The sequence below is a fragment of the Neopsephotus bourkii genome, unplaced genomic scaffold (genome assembly GCF_033783945.1).
Source record: "Neopsephotus bourkii isolate Nb327-2 ecotype Australia unplaced genomic scaffold, CSIRO-AGI_Nbou_v1 NB_1846, whole genome shotgun sequence".
NCBI classification, from domain to species: Eukaryota; Metazoa; Chordata; class Aves; order Psittaciformes; family Psittacidae; genus Neopsephotus; species Neopsephotus bourkii.
Genome location: NW_026902319.1, coordinates 1,339,544 through 1,355,978, shown reverse-complemented (window position 1 = coordinate 1,355,978; position 16,435 = coordinate 1,339,544). Strand labels below are relative to the sequence as shown.

Sequence of the window (16,435 nt, the reverse complement as noted above, 5' to 3'; positions counted from 1 at the left end):
ACTGCCAGGGATGGAGCATTCACTGCTTCCTTGGGCAGCCTGTTTGAGTGCCTCACCACTCTCACAGTAATGGCCACTGTAGCATGGGTACCTAGTGTTTTTATCTCAATAGCTCAAGCTTGAATACTTCAATGCAGAAATACCAGATGAATCGATATAAATTGCAGCATCTTCCCAGAGGAATGAATGGGAAGAACAGGAACGATGTTGTTCTTGGACAACTTTGTGTTTTGATGCTCTCTTCTGTAATTTCATGGTCAAAGGAACCAGCTGGTGCAGGTTTTCTAACATGTTTCTCCCATCTTCAGATCGCATTGCCCGAAACCGCAAGACTATCGTTTGCCCGATGATTGATGTTATTGATCATGACCACTTTGGATATGAGACTCAGGCTGGAGATGCAATGCGAGGTGCATTTGACTGGGAGATGTATTACAAAAGGATCCCTATTCCTCCTGAGTTACAGAAACTTGATCCCAGTGATCCCTTTGAGTAAGTTACTGAAATGAAGTGTGCTAAGAGCTGGCTAACAAGAGAACACCCTGTTACAGGGTTGGTTTACACTTCAGTGTAGTAAAAATCAGAAGTTGGTGTTAAGCTACTTGCTTTTTGGCCTCTGTTTGTTTAGTTGGTCCAAAAGAAATGTGTTGTGTAGTAGCTGTGAGCACTCTCCTTTTCACTGCTGTTTTTTGCCACCCTAATTCCCACAGAAGTTAACATTTCACTTAAAACTGTCATGTGCAACGTTTAATGTGGTCATTTATTACTGAAATCTTTCAAACATAACTTAGTATCCCTAATGCTCTGCCAAAAACAACAAACCAATGGCAGCTTATATGCCATTCCCAGGTGGGGGAATAAGAAAAACTAGCAGTATAATTACAGCAATTTTGATGATTGCAGTGCATTGCAGAAGTAAATCTGTGCTCAAGTTATGTTCTGCCGTTGCTGTGCTTGCCAACATTGAGACAGTTCTGCTGTCCTTTATAGTTATGCAGTGTTCAAAAAAAAACCCCAACAACACTTTTTGAGCTCAAGCTCAATGACTTGCTCGTGCTACTGAGACAGAGCATCCCATGTGCAGCATATGGGCCCCCATGGGAGAGTTTATATCCTGGCACTTAATGGTGAACTCTTGACTGTTGGAGGAGAGGCACTGACTGGTTCTGGAGGGAGCCTGGTCTGGTCCTCCTCATCTGCAAGTAGGAAGTGGTAGATAATGCAAAACCAACTGTTTGATGCTCTGATAGGGCTGCAGAGGCACTGGAACACTGGGTGGTGAAAAGAATATTTGTCAAATCTTGCTTTGTTTTTTAAATGTTTAGCCAGAGATCTGTATCTTTGAATGTGTTTGTAATATGGAGTCTGGTTTTTCCTTAAGGTCTCCTGTAATGGCTGGAGGACTGTTTGCAGTCGATAGAAAGTGGTTCTGGGAGCTGGGAGGGTATGATGCAGGTCTGGAGATATGGGGAGGAGAGCAGTATGAAATATCCTTTAAGGTGAGCTATGTTCTCTGGAAATTACTTCTGTTTTGAAAAGTAAGAATTGTTCTGAGGCGCAGAATGTGAATGATCTATTTTGTCCTTGCTTTTGCGTGTGACTTAAAGGTGAAAGAGCTGGGAGTAGTAAGATAGTACACAGAAGAAACAGCAATGATGTGAGCAGTCATTTGTGAGGGTCAGTTTTGGAGCATGATTAGCGGGGTGTCCCCTGTTCTGTGGTCAGAGCTTCAGATGCACACGCTCCTCACAGCAAGGGTAAGTCAGCTTGGGTGAAGCTCTCTGGCTTTAGGCTTCTTACTACTCACCCTGGCAAGACGGTAAATACCCTCCTTGAGGGGAGGAGGATTCTGGCAGCTCAGTGTTTGTCCAACCGTGTACCTCAGTCCTGAGCTTGAGTTCCCAGAGATGAGAGTAACATACTGTCTATAGTCAGTCCATCTGACTCCTGGCTGCAAGGAACTGAGACTGTTAATTACCCTGTAAGAAATGCTCAACAATTGGAATAACAACACTGTTGCTGGCAGTGACTTCAGATCATTAACTGCCTGGCTTGGGGACAGTTCTGTCACTTATTGATTGACCAAGCTGTTCAGTTGAGGGCTTAGGAAAACAGTTAGACAGCCAAAACTGCATACCAATAGTAATGAGTCACTGTGACCCATGAAGACCTCTGGTACCTGTGTTACCTTGGAATGTGGCACTCCGAAATCCATTCCAGGAAACTCACTGGGATGTCCCAGACCACTGAAGGCAGATGGCTAGTTTTCTCTTTACTGATGAGAATCCTTTTCGTAGTCTAGAGGGAACTGAGTAAAGACTTCAGCATTAAACTGTTGGGGCTGCTATGTGGTTTCTCTTTCACAGGTTAAATATATAACCTTACAGGTGCCTGGATGCTACTGACCTAAGCTAGTTGACCTCTGCATGGGGCCAGAAGATGGTAGCAGTGCAGTAGCAGATAGGGCACAGTTTAGCTTCAGCAGCTAAAATTCCTCGTGTCTCCCCTGACAAACGAGTCATGGCTGATCTCTTACAAAACAGATTGCTAAATCCCAATGCCTCCATGCAATTCGGAGGCATATCCAGCTATATTCAGCCAGCCATGTTACAGTGTATACCCACTGTGTGCTGCTTACTGTACAGCAAATGATAGGGAAAAAGAGACACTGTTTTGAAGACAAAGTCTTTTCTGCCATTGTTTGCTCACAAGCAAACCCAAAGTAATAAAGTCACATCAGAGGTCCCTTCTCTGTAGGGGTAGCAGGAAGGGAGGGCTGAGGGCACCCTATTTGGAGATGTCATTGCAGTTAGAGCCAGTTCTTTGTATTGCATGTGATGAAATTGTGTAACGCTGTCATTCTCTGCAGGGGAGGCAATGGCAATATTCAGCCTCTTTCCCTTGGCCCTTTTAGGAAATGCTGGTTTCTAAGAGTGATGACAGTGGCTGGGGAAGCCCTTTGTCTCTAACGCCACAGCAGGCAGTCACACTGCTCGATCTGCAGGAAATAAGACTACTTCATTCATCTGTTTGCTTATCCTCTCCGAAGCACAGTGGTTTATTTCAGTCCAGAGATGGTAATTTATGGAGGGATAAATTGGCTTTAATTAATCTCTGCAAAGACCCCCTTTTTCTTTCATTGTGCAACAGGAAAAAAAAAATGAAGTTTTAACTGAAAGAAGCTCAGTGTATTTTCAGAAATTAAGATAAATTGATACATTCATCTGTGGCTGATAGATGTAATAATTCTGCTGGAATTGCAAGAATAGAAGGTTTGTTCACAGAATTTATGAAGCTATGACATTTCCTGGTGAGCTCAGAGCCACGTTTTTACCTTTAGAAGCAGACTGAGGTTTTGTAGTTAGAGGCACTGTCAAATAATTTAGAGCTCTGGCTTTAGATGTGGGGTACCTGCTTTCACATTATTTATTATCTAATGGGAATTCAGATTCTAAGGGTGCCAGACTGACAGCAGACCTTTAACAAAGAACCCATTCCTGGCTTGGGAGTTGTGGGTGTAGGTATTCTTTTGTACTGCTGGTCTTTGATCCATTGCATCAGATGCAGCCGTCTCAAGCCTCACCAGGAGTAGGGTTTGTTTTCCTTAAGCATATTCTTTTTGGCCATGTACGGAGAAACCTGTTCTTTACAGGTTTTCTGCCTTTATTTTAAAACCTGGGGCTCTGTTGCTGAGAGACTGGAAATAAAGAACTTTATTTAGGAGCCTCTTGCCTTTCTGTTTTGAGATCATACATATTTCTGTCATCACCTGGCTCTGCTTCCTTCTCAGAAGAAACTTTCCATCTGAAGGCAAGCTGACAGAGAAACCATCAGTGTTTAACACCTCGGCTAATATATTTAGCTGGAGGATGCATCAACCTATTGATAGAAGCCTTGTTCCTTGTATGAAATGCGTACACCAGACATCACTAGAAAACGCAGCATGCTGGAGGCACCGAAAAATGTATGCTAATTTTAAATTAGAAACAAGCCTTCCAACCATAACTCCTGGTTTGTAGTTTTTTGGGTCTTCTCAATCCCTTAAAACAGCAATTTCTAAATTAGAAATGGAATCAATGCATCCATTCCATATTTAAGAAGAAAGCATGTGCTGCTTCCTCCTCTTGACCTGTGTATATCCAAAATAGCTCAGTGCCTATAACCAACTGCTTCTCCAGGTCAGGGGGTTTCCTGCCTCAGGTCATCACCAGATGCAACAGGAAGGTTTCAGTCTTGCATTTTAGTTGCAGGCATTGCCCTTGTTCAAATGAGCCTCGTTTTTCCCTGAACCCTGCTTGCAGGATGCTCCAGGCAAACGGCTCTGCAGAGCTGCCTGCTGTAAGCACCATTCTTATCAGTGCTGTAAGCACCATCCATCTCAGTGGGTCACCAGATGCTGACCTTTGAAAACATGCTTGTATTTTGGAGAAAGGGTAAACAAGTGTGTACAGCTATTTCTGTGTGGCACTTGGTACCTTTCCTCTCCACTGCTCCTCACCCTACAGCTGTGGCTTCTCTGGTCAGTGGACTCCCTTCAGGGGTATTTTTGGTTTGGGGAGTCACTCCCATACCTCTGCTCTCTTACAGTTTTTCCTGGTGTTTTTGTATTTTCTGCAATGATGTGAGCAAAACTGAATCCCCCAAGTGACAATGTGTCTTTCCTCTTCTAAACACAGCTTAATAGCTCTGATTTTCTCAATGTTCCTGCATAATCCTACATTCTGCTGCCTTCATAACCACTTCATTTTCTTTGAGATTATCGCTTTTGATTTGGAGCGGTATCTATGAAGCAGTTAAACTCTTCCTTACTGCAAATGCTACCCTGTACAGCACTTATCTACACTGTTTTACTTGTGATCATGTTGCCTCTCCCAGTATTTTTGTAGCTTCTATTCTGTTTGGCTTACTCAATCTTCACTAAACTGCTTTATGCCTCTCTTGCTTAAATATGGATTTTTTGGGGTATAGGGAAAGAGAAGAGGAAAAAGTGATGTTTCTGACTTGTACAGGCATAAATATAGGTATACTCTGTACCTCAGATCTGGAGTAGTTCTGAGTCCTTTATTTGTACATTGTACTTCAAGAGCAGAGAATGAGAATCTGGACATCCCTCACTAGGTGATCGATCATTTCAGTTTGAGAAATGTTTGTCTTGTCCTCTAGAGATTGTAAAGCCTTCATAAAATGCAGAGGGCTTGGTGCAAACAAGCCATATTGACAGTTGGCCTGAGAAGAACAGATAAGGGGAAGGCATAAGAGATGGACAATACTCCTGGCCATCACTCCTTGCTTCAGCAATAGTAAACATCCACTGCACTTACTCTGGGGATTGTAGATCATTGCATTTTTCCAGATCCTCTTCTCAAAGCACCAACGTGGTTTGTATAAAATATATCACCTATTTTCCAACAGATCGAAGTGCTCTGTAGCTTCTGTTCACATATGCATCTTCTTTGCCCCATGTCAGCAGCACATTTCTGATGCATGTTTTGCCTCTGGTAGGTATGTGGTCAGGGTGCAGCTGCCAAGGGATCAGTTCTGACAGCATTTCTAGTTGTATATTAAGTTAGTGCTGATTGTGAGCTTCCAATTCTTATTCCAGGCACATCCTCGCACCACTTTCCAGCAGCTCACATTTGCCCAGACTGAAAAAGGCCGGGCAACCTGCTGCTTTTTTTGTGGTTGTTTTAAGCCAGCACATGCTGCTCAGTTCTAAGGCTCTCGGCTGTAATATGGGGTGCCTTCCTTCTCCCTCCCTAACTGGTGATGCAGCCATCAGTTTCAGACCATTGACTTGAGTTTTTGGCCTCTGTTCACACTGTGTGCTTGGTTCAGGCTCCAGAGTAGCCTCCTGCCAAGCAGCAGCAGGAAAGTGGACCCCTCCACTCTCTGGAAGGTGATTACTGGAAACTGTGATCATTACTCTCGGATACTCCAGACGGTGAGGAGGGGCCATGCTGGTGTGCATTGTGTGAGAGCAGGCATTGTGCAAACACACAGATCCCAGTGCCTTTTGAGCTGCTTTAATCTCTTATAGAGCAGTAAGTCCCAGCTGCAAGAATAGCTGATGCTTACAGTGCTGAGGATTATGATCCTCCTGCATTATTGGTTGCCCTTGCTTTCATCCTCTCATCTACCTTGTTTTGCAGAGAACCCCCTTGACTTATCTGCTGTGCCCTTTTCTTCCCACCTTCTAGTGTGCATTCCAACAAGCCAGTTTATCTCCATTGCTCCATCCCACGGTCTTTATTTCTGTTGTGGCTTGCAGAAGCAGCTTTCTTTTCAAGGCTTGACTTTTTCCTTTGTATGTTTTCCCTCTCTTGGGAAGCATTGCCTCATCACGGAAACCATAAACCTTGTATACCCAGATAATTGCATTCACACACCGACTGCAGTATTGTATTGGGTGCTAGAGAGGAGAGGTTCAGCTGTCTTATGTGATACTGTTTTCTGACATAGCAGGAAGGGAACTGGATCAGTGTAACATTCCCATGTAGAGAATAGGTGGCATATTATCTTGTGCTTTCATAGCATGCTGGCTGAGCCAAAGGCTCTTGAGTTGTTTTATGAATATAGAGTTACAGCTCTCCAGGCCACTGAGAAGATAGGAGTAATATCACTGGTATTGTTATTTTACTTCCCTTATATGTTTATTTTATTAGGCTGAGATTGTGCCCTAAGAATAGCCTGTTGCAGTGTGTGCATTGACCTCAGTGTAGGCAGGCTGTCCCTTAATCCTAGCAGATCTGTCAGCTCTGAGATTCCTAGCTCAACATGTAGACTGGTAAAATTGGTGCTTGAGGAGGAAGGGAAGTTTCCTGTTCCCTCTTAATGAGATCTGATTAGATCATTGTATAAAGCACTGCCTGCCTGACCAGCTTTAATTCCTGTTCTTATGGCATTCTAGTAAATGGCTGATTGAAATGAACTGCATGAAGTTCAGGCTCTGATGTTCGCAGTTGTGTCAGCTGGGGAGATGAGGCACCACCTCACCCTGATGTAAAGCAACACAAAACTGGCTCCCCTGGCCCGAGGAGAGCACAGTAAGTGTCAGTCAGTGTTACCACAAAGGCACAAGGTGCTGCCCCACAGACCAGTGTTGTTTCAGCTGTTTGCCAAAGCTGTGTCTTCAGCAGTGTAAGTTCTGGTGTGAGCTGTACACTTGTTTGAAATCAGCCAAATATCACTGAGTGGAAGCATCTGCTCAGCTATTTTGGGTTTGCTTCACTAGCAGTTACTCCTTGACAGACCTCTGAATGTGATTCACCTGACCTTTAACTTTCTAATGGTTTTGTTAGCTGTGTCTTACCAATGCATGTCACGCTCTTTCCCTCTCCCCCCTTCTTCCACTTTTATAGATAAGGACTGGTAATTGTCTTTATGGAGGTTGTAATGAGTTCTGTCACCACACAAAGAAGCTCACTAATAAAATAAATCAAAGCAGCAATGAATGAATGGAAAGCATGCTTTTAAAATTAGATTTGTACGGCAAGTGCTAGACTGTCACTTGCAGCATGAGACAATGGTAAAAAGGCACTGAGTTGGTGAAGTACCTTGAAAGGGTCACTGAGCTCCGCTAGCAGGAATTAGGAAGCTTCCTGTTGCCTCCATGCAGCACTGGTAATCACAGCATCATTTGGGAGTAAATATTTTAAAGCAAGATTAGAAGGAGAGTGTGTAAAACTGATCTTGGATTGTACTTGTTCAGTAACTCAGTTAAGAAGCTTTTCTTATCATATCTTTACATGTGTTCATGTAATGTTGTCTTCTGTGCCTGGAGTCTTGTACCTGCTTGGAGCTCCTGGCCCAGCATAGGGTCAGTTGTATCTAGCTTCCCATAGCCCGTGCCTCTCCAGTGGTACTGCTCAGCTGGTAAGTGCTGCCTGTAGTATTGCTTCCCAAGATCTGCAGTGCAAGGACAGTGTTCTCTCTAGCTGCACATTGACTGCAGGGGTCTGTTTCTCACAGGAGGGAAGTTGTGTTTTCAGAAATGTGTATTCAATGTGGCCTGCTGAAAGCCTTTCCTTAGAGATGAGGGGCAGGTGAGGCAGCAAGGATCACAAGCTGCTGTTTGCATACTCGTGTGTTGCACTAAAATGCAGCTGCATGCGCACAGATAGGGCTTTCTTGATGCAGGGTGCAGTGCTTGGGCTCAGTATACAGGTTGTTGAGTGTGTGTGTCTGTGCAGCTGAGCTCTAGGGTCCTTCAGCTATTCCTGCAGTCTTTTATAGCTCCCAGATCTGCTGCTGCTCTTGTGCAAACCATTTCTGTCATAGGAAACATGCCCAAACTCTTGTTTTCTCATTCTATCTGTTAATTCCCTTGCAGAGAAATCACACTGTGGGCCCTCTGCAGCAAAAAAGCACAGCAGCTACAGCATAAGCAGCATTTCTAATTCCATTGGCAACTTCAAAACCGCCGGGTGCTAGTTTCTTTTTTCGTCTTCATCTCTTCTGTACCAGCTTCTTGAAACACAGCAGGGACAAAGGGGATGAAATTCTGTTGACGGAGTGTTTGTCAACTTCCTTCTTGTCTCTCTCACTATAATCGTGTGTAATTAAGTACCTTGAACTTTAGAAGTTGCCTGTGAAAAATATCCCCCTAACTGAGAGCAACCAACCTCCATTAAGTTATACGCAGTCAGCAAATGACTATAATTATTAGGGCCAGTAGACAGAGCTGAAACTCCAGAGGACTTTAGTGTCAGAGCTAATAATTATGCAGCAGCCTTGGCCAAATATTTCTCTTCTGAGCAAAGTATTTAATATTGTCACTGTCGAATATTAATGGAATTGCCTGCTATGTGTGAAGCTGTTGACTAAGCTCATTGTACAATGAACTGCGATGGCTCAAATTAGCCCCAGTGAATGGAGGGATTGGGAACGCCGCATCAGCCTGCAGCACCAGCAGACCTCCTTAGATAGTGCTGCCTTCGGGGCATTAACATAAGATCTGGGGACAAATTGAAGGGCAAAACAGTGTCATGCTTCAAGAATTCAGTAAGTCAGTTGTTTTGCATACTGAAGGATACCTTCTAAGTATTCATTAGGTATCTCTGGGAAGCACCTATGAATGTAATTCTTATATCTAATGAAGTAGATTGGCTGATTCATGAAACATCTCCTTTGGATTCATTTGGACAAAACTATTACATCCATGACATAAATAAGGAATAAAAGAAGGTTGTTGCAGTGTGATGGCAAAGAATTAAATCTTCCCAGGCAGGAAAATAAATTTCTGGGCCCAAATCTAGCCATTAACCAAGCATCAGGGTAGTCTTTCTCAACTAGCAGTGAGTGTGCTGCAGTCACTTTCTGAGGGCTTTCTTAAAGCTAATTGCATTTTCACCAGGCAGTGATTTCCACTTAATTGTAAGGCTGCAAAGCAGTGAGTGCATGTCAGCACTGAAACCACCTGAAAGCAGTGATAACCACAGGAAAACAGGAGTTTCTTCTGCTTTCTGGCACTTGAACAGGCTTTTGAATTCCCTGGAGTGTCTTGCATGACATAGGGCCAGTACTATAGAGATGGCCTTCTTTTACACAGGCTGCACCCAGGTCTTGTATGGCAGTCCAGTTTAACTACAGTGGTTACTATTGCTGTAATAACATATATCAATTTAAAGTGTGCTGTGTGCTATTTTCTGGGTGATTTTTTTGTTTCTGTTCCTTTCTCTAAAGAATGCAAAATTGGACTGTTTGACTATAGGGCTTGATAGCACTCGTGCTAAATCAAGGCTTGCTGCATGGCTCTAAGCAGATAGTTATAGGATTTGAGACTAAAGCAAGAAGGGGAGGTTCTTTGGGAGAGGGTGTACTTTAAAGTAAAAGGTCTGGGTTAAGCTTTTTCATGACTTGAAAGTCTTCTTTGTTCTTCATTTTTCTCTATATAATCAAGACTGAAACTATATCTCTGCTGTTCCACAGGTATGGATGTGTGGAGGTCGCATGGAGGACATCCCTTGCTCTAGAGTTGGTCATATCTACAGAAAATATGTTCCATACAAGGTTCCAACAGGAGTCAGCCTGGCCAGAGTAAGTGGCAATGGCATTACCCATGACAGATGTCTGACTGCAATCGAGTGTGCTGTTGTCTCCTCTCACCCCACAATGGGAGGCAAATGTAGGCTTTATAGTCCATAAATTGTGTTTGTATGGTGGTCAAATTGAGCAGTATTGCAGTGGAGGATTTATATCACAAAGGGAAGAGTGCCCAGGAGCTGCAGACTCGTGTGCAGGCAGCTCTATGCTCCAGACATCAACCATTGCTGGGTGTTGGGAACGGACTTTTGCAATCAGGCACTGGCTATGGAATTACCAATACAAATGAGATATGGCTTTATAATACCTCGGTCATTTTATAGCTGTGCTCCCCCAGAGCAGCAGGCTTCAGTGGTGATTGTGTTTTGGAGCTTGAAAGACCTCTCAGCTTCAAGCATCACAGACCACTGAATGGGCAAGCTGTAATTTTCCACAACAGAATGTTTTGTGCCATCCTATTTCTTACTCTAGTGTAGCCCAAAGAGGAAAGAGCTGTTGCCTACATGTGTTAGAGCTCTCCGGTTAATTTCCAAATTAGGAAGGGATTGCATTGCCCTCTGGTGGGAGCAAAAAATCATAGGAGCAGGAAGGCTGCATGAGTAAGAACCGCAAGATGTGCCCTGCTGTTCTGCAGGCTTGTGGCTTGCACAGTGTTAAAATGCTTCCCTGTTTAATGGCATCACCCTAGTTATAGATCTGGATTTATTAGTCAGCCCAGCAATGACCTGTCAGAGCGATAGAGTGCTCTCCTCTCTGTGCCATCCCTTCAGGAAGGAGCTATATTTCTTTTGATTCAGTATTTGGCTCTTGCATACTCACAGTGCTGGAAGGGGATGGCAGAAGGGTGTAGGAGAGGCTGTCTCTTGGCATCTAAGATCATACAGTCACCTTAAGTTGTATGTAGGCTGCATTTGAGGCAGGGTCAGCACACTGCTCATTCTCAGTGTCCCCAGTTTTTGGTAGTAAATAGCCGTTGCTGGACTGACTGTGTTCATGCAAGGTGGGCAGTGCTGCTGGGTCACCAACAATGGTGACCAACTATGTGCCTGTTGTTGCCAGAGAACAGTCCAAGGTCCAACAATCTCTTGAGTGTGTTGTGATGAGCAGTAGGGTGGGTATCTCCACAGGGTGGTGTTCATCGCTGGCTTGGAATTGCACAGTGGGTTAAGCTTTACAGCGATACGTGAAATACACTGCTGCTAGGAGGTAAAGCCCTTTGCTTCTGTTCTGAAATGTCATCACCTGAAAGTTCTGTATTGCTGTGGTATCTCAGGGTTTCTCTTAAATAGCTTTTTACCCAAGAAAACTGAAAAATAGTGGTAAGAAAGAGTACTGAGAACTGAAGCTTTCCAGAAGGGAGTACAGCAAATCCCATTCCTAGATGGGTTAGAAGATGCAATAAAAAGGATTTAAGAAAGCAGCTTTTTGTCAGGGACCTTTGAATGTCCAGCGGTATTTACCAGCGTCATTTTGTGAGAAGCTTCTTCACAGAAAGAGGGGGAAAAAAGGAAAGAAAAAGAAAAGCCTTTGATTAATGTTGTTTTTTCTTAGCCACAAGGCACTAGATATAATGGCCAAGTGCCAGGATTCTGGTTTGACCTCAACTCAAAATATGTTTCGAAAAGTCCCTTGGAACTAGAGAATAATAAAACTAATCTTCATCCTGAAGCTGGGCAGAAAGAGTGGATGTGCATGAAAATCCTTTCCGAGCACAAGCAGCAGAGCTGTTCTGAATGCTAATGTCAGTAGCTTGTGCAGAGCGTTCTCAGGTGCTTTTCCCTCTGGTTTTTCACACGTGGCTCTTACCCACGCAGAACTTGAAGCGGGTGGCAGAGGTGTGGATGGACGAGTACGCAGAGTACATCTACCAGCGCAGACCGGAGTACCGGCACCTCTCTGCAGGGGACGTCGCGGCTCAGAAGGAGCTCCGCAACAACCTCAACTGCAAAAGCTTCAAGTGGTTCATGAACGAGGTCGCATGGGACTTGCCAAAGTTCTACCCACCAGTGGAGCCTCCAGCAGCGGCCTGGGGAGAGGCAAGTCTGTGCTCTGCAGCCTGCAGTGGGCAAACAGGCTGCGGGTCGGTTTAAGGTTGTTTAACCCCCGGGCTCCAGTAAGCAGTTTGCTGTGAGGTGGCAAGTGAGTGTTCAAAGATCCTGCTTGATGTGTTTCAAAGAGCAGAACTCCCCTACCATTACGCTGGTCTGATCAAAGAAGGCAGTTAGGCAGCAGTTTCTATCAGTGCACAGCTACAGAGAGAATAGAGATTTGGCTTGTTCTGCATGTTGTGTGCTTTGTAGAAGGCAGAACATGCCAACAGGGAGGGCTAGAGAGAGGCAGCAGCTGAGCAGTACTATTTCCAAAGGCTACACAACTGTGTTAAGCTGCTCTGCTCCTTAACTTTCCCATCTGAAAGCCAGGAAAACCATCCCTGTTCTTGGAAGTCTGCTGTGTTCTGGGAAAACAATTGCCCCAGGAGTGAAGTTGTAGATTATTACACACAGCACAGTGGGCTCTGCAGTCCGGTAGTTAATGGGTTTTGCTGTGTCCTGGAGGTTTCTGTACCTCCATTTTTTGAATTGCTGTGCTTTCTTCTAGCTGTCATCTGCCAGCTCAGATACACAGTGAAGTGAGGAATCTTAAAGCTGTCTTCATACAAAGACTGCCACTATTAAAAGCAATTTAACCCTTCTTTCCTATCACTTGGTAAGAGGAGATTCAGTGCCTAACTTACTATTTCAGATACGCAATGTAGGAACTGGACTGTGTGTGGATACTAAGCACGGAGCCCTGGGATCCCCACTGAGGCTAGAAAACTGTGTGAAGGACAGAGGAGAGGCAGCATGGAACAACGTGCAGGTAACGGTCCCTTTGATAAATCATCAGCCCCTAAATAAATTTGGGGAGGGAGAAGTTACAAGAACAAATGATGAATGCTAGAGAAGAAACATCATTGCAGAACACTGTCAGGTGAAAGGAGGGTGTTGTACACCCCAAGGCTCATGTGCTAATTATACTTGGTGGGCTTGTAGCAGGATATGGTTTGTGCTTGTGGCAGGGTCTGGAGCCTGGTAGGCTTTGTGCAGCACTTTCACCTCCGCTTTTAGGTTCTGAGAACGAACAAAAGGGAGCACAAGAAAACAATATGCCAAAATAATAAGCCAGTAACAAGGCAGCTATAATATGTAACAAAGTGAATATTAACTTCAAAGGTTGTGCTGGGAGAAGTGATGGAGGAGCATCATGCATATTAATGAACCTGCAGGAGCATTCAATAACTGCTTACTATCATCCTTCTGACAGGAGGCAAATGCATTATAAACACCCAACCATTGCTGGAGAGAGATGAAACCGGCCAGGCTATAGATTCACCCTCTCAACATAGAAGGTGCCAGAAACAACAGCTTTATTGTAAGAAAAGGGAGGGAAATATTAGTTTGTCTAAACTGTGGCAGCTGAGCTGAGAAAAGCTCAAGAAAACAATGCCTCTATTACAGAGCCATGCATAACTCTTCAGGGGAATGGCTTCAGTGGTAGGAGACAAAGGGTTGGTGCATATCAGTTCTGATGCATGAACGCTCCAAACGAAAACAATTTACTCAGGCAGTCCAAAACTAAGCCTCTGTTCCATGAGGAGGATCTTGAACAATTAGTGCTTAGGAGTATAATGTGATTGAACTCCTGCGTAGCGTTGAGCCTAAACGATTGTGGTAATTTCTTTTGCAAGAGAGGTTTAAAAGAGAAACAGGAACAAGAACTGTGGCAAAAGTTCTTGGCCTCGCTGCTTCAAGTAGTAGCACCCTGCTCATTAGAGGTCTGTCTTACTGCCCCATGAGACATCTCTGAGGAGAGGACCATTCTTCCACATTGCTCCAAAAGGAGCCCACAGAATAGTCCTTCCCCTCAGGCACTGGCAGGGAGGCGGGCTGGCTAGAACCATGTTGGCTGATGCTTGCACCCTTGTCAGAGATGCTGTTCTTGTCAAAGCATGAAGCAAAAGTTGACACCAGTGCCTGCCTTTAAACAAGTTGCAGAATTTAGTCCTGTGATGCTTAAAACATATCTTCAGCCAAGCCATGCTCGTCAGACTGAGGGTTCAGTTAAACCGCTCTGCTGTGTCAAGCCGTGGCCAAAAGCTAATGTCACGGGCAGGGCAAGGAGCAGAGCCATGTTATGTGGCAGTACTTCACCAACTCTTTGCCCATGGTTCAGGGATTTCCAAGCCATGTGTGCTGGCATCTGGCAGTTTTCATCAAGGCCATAGCACTGCCAAGCATGGGTTGTGTCTTATTACTAGAGCTAAAAACCCTTCTCTTCTGTAGTATCCCTGCTTTAATTTCACCTGAAAAAGATCATTGCAGGGCCAGTGGAAGAGGGCACCAGGAAGCACTGCCCTAATGTTTGCCCTTCGGGGGTGGGATGGGGAGCTGTGGGCTCCTGGTCTCTTGTCCCAGAAGATGTGGGACAGACTCTTCTCAAGGTGACTGCAGGCAGTCTGTGCAGATGTAGGTGTTTACTGCCAGTGTTAACTCCGAGCTCTTGTAGCTCTCTGCCTTTTTTGCTCGCTGTGAAAGGCTGTAATTGGTCAGCTGCTCACTTAATCCGTGATGTATGTCTGCATTGCAGAGATATTCAAGGCTGCTATTAGTACCCAAGCTAACTAGCATGGCTGTTTGCAGCAGCACAGTCTCATTTAGCATGCTGTGTGGCAGTCCACGAGGTAGCTCTTAGCCTCCCCTAGTCAGCACTCCCTGTCCCCAGAGGTGGAAGTGTTTTTTCTCTATCAGATACTGTCATTCTGCGGGTGAAAGCACCGTGCCCAGCAGCAGCCACCCTGAGGGTCCTGTTTGTCCCGGCAGGTATTCACCTTCAGCTGGAGGGAAGACATCCGTCCTGGGGACCCTCAGCACACCAAGAAGTTCTGCTTTGATGCCATTTCCCACAGCAGCCCTGTGACCCTCTATGACTGTCATGGAATGAAGGGGAACCAGCTCTGGAGATACCGAAAAGTGAGTGTGTTCTCATTTAAAGTGTCAACTTCAGTGCCTACAGGCAATTTTCCTTAAAATATCACCAATCCTGTTCTATTCCTTCTCTTCATGCAGCTGCAATAAGAGACAATCTGTTGTCATTGTGCCCTTAATTATCCTTGCTTAGAAAGAGGTGGCTCCCCTGTTCCACTGGTTAGAAATGGTGAGGAGCAGAAGGACACTCTCCTTGCAGTCCTGCCCATGGCTGGCAATGAGGTGATGCAATAATACCCTTGCAAAACCTGTTTGCCAAGAGGTGTGCTGTGTTTATTGGGTTATTCTGAACACTAAAGGTCATACCAAAAGTAGATAATTCATCCCCCTATTAAGAAGCGCTTTTGTGGGCAACAGGTAAAGAAGTTCTTGACTACATGCTTTGTCCTAGTAATTTATATGCATAGTGTCAGGAGCAACTGCAGCAGTGACTGCACTGTAGGCTGGAGAACCTGTTTTCAGACAGAGCGTTAGACCATCCCAGTGGAGGTGTGAGATGTGCTGGATGCTGTTGCAAGGGGTGGGACTGCACCTTGACAGTTGCTAACTAATTCAGTGTGGAACAACTTGTTCAGGTACACCTAAGTGACAGAATACCTTGGTTTTCTTGTGTTGGTTTTAACTCAGCTTTGCTTCTCTGCTCAGCAACCTCACATCATATTTCTCTTCCCCAGGACAAGACCCTCTACCATCCAGTAAGCAGCAGCTGTATGGACTGCAGTGAGAGTGACCGAAAGATCTTTATGAATAGCTGCAATCCCTCATCTCCAACGCAGCAATGGATATTTGAACATACAAACTCAACCATCTTGGAAAAATTTAACAGAAATCCTGATCTTTAAGAGACTGAGGAGATACATCCATATATATATATATTTTACAATTCTAGTTTTTACTGGGGAGGGTTACAAAAACTTTTTTTAAGAGTACTTTTTTTTAAACAGTGAATGAAGGTAAAAGGGAGACTCTCAGGAGAAGGTTAACTAGCAGGCCAGGCTTTATTGTGAAGATGCTGCATCCTTCTCTTCTGGGGATGGTGGAATGTTAAAGGCTTTGCGAGAGCCACTTCTGTGCTGAGACTGAACTGAAACTCTGATTTTAGAGGAGTCTGAATGCAATTCAAGCTGCTTTTTGTTTGCTTTATTTCCTGCCTGGGTCTGGTGTTAAAGGATTTTGTTATCCAGGACTTCCTGTAACTGCTAAAAAGGTGGCCATGAGGGAAGATTGTGAGGGGGAAGAAGGGGTGGCCATAAGGAGGGATTATGAGGGGAGAGCAAGGGTGGCCATTGGGGGTGAGGGGCAGTCATGAGGGGAGAGCAGGGACAGCCATGGGGGTAGAGGCAGCAGCTATACAGTGTGGGCCACTATGG

The 16,435-nt window shown here is 44.7% G+C and overlaps 1 protein-coding gene across 1 annotated transcript in view; it reads left to right on the top strand.

Annotated features, from left to right (window-relative positions):
* Nucleotides 1-15,935, top strand: part of GALNT10 (polypeptide N-acetylgalactosaminyltransferase 10) — a 77,441-nt gene extending 61,506 nt beyond the window's left edge. Inside the window, exons 6-12 of the mRNA XM_061343972.1 lie at nt 309-492; nt 1,382-1,499; nt 9,928-10,035; nt 11,856-12,077; nt 12,784-12,900; nt 14,901-15,050; nt 15,740-15,935. Of these exons, the coding sequence (XP_061199956.1) occupies nt 309-492; nt 1,382-1,499; nt 9,928-10,035; nt 11,856-12,077; nt 12,784-12,900; nt 14,901-15,050; nt 15,740-15,907 (1,067 nt within the window). The 3' untranslated portion in view covers nt 15,908-15,935. The remainder of the gene's footprint in view (nt 1-308; nt 493-1,381; nt 1,500-9,927; nt 10,036-11,855; nt 12,078-12,783; nt 12,901-14,900; nt 15,051-15,739) is intronic.
* The last annotated feature ends 500 nt before the right edge of the window (nt 15,936-16,435 follow it).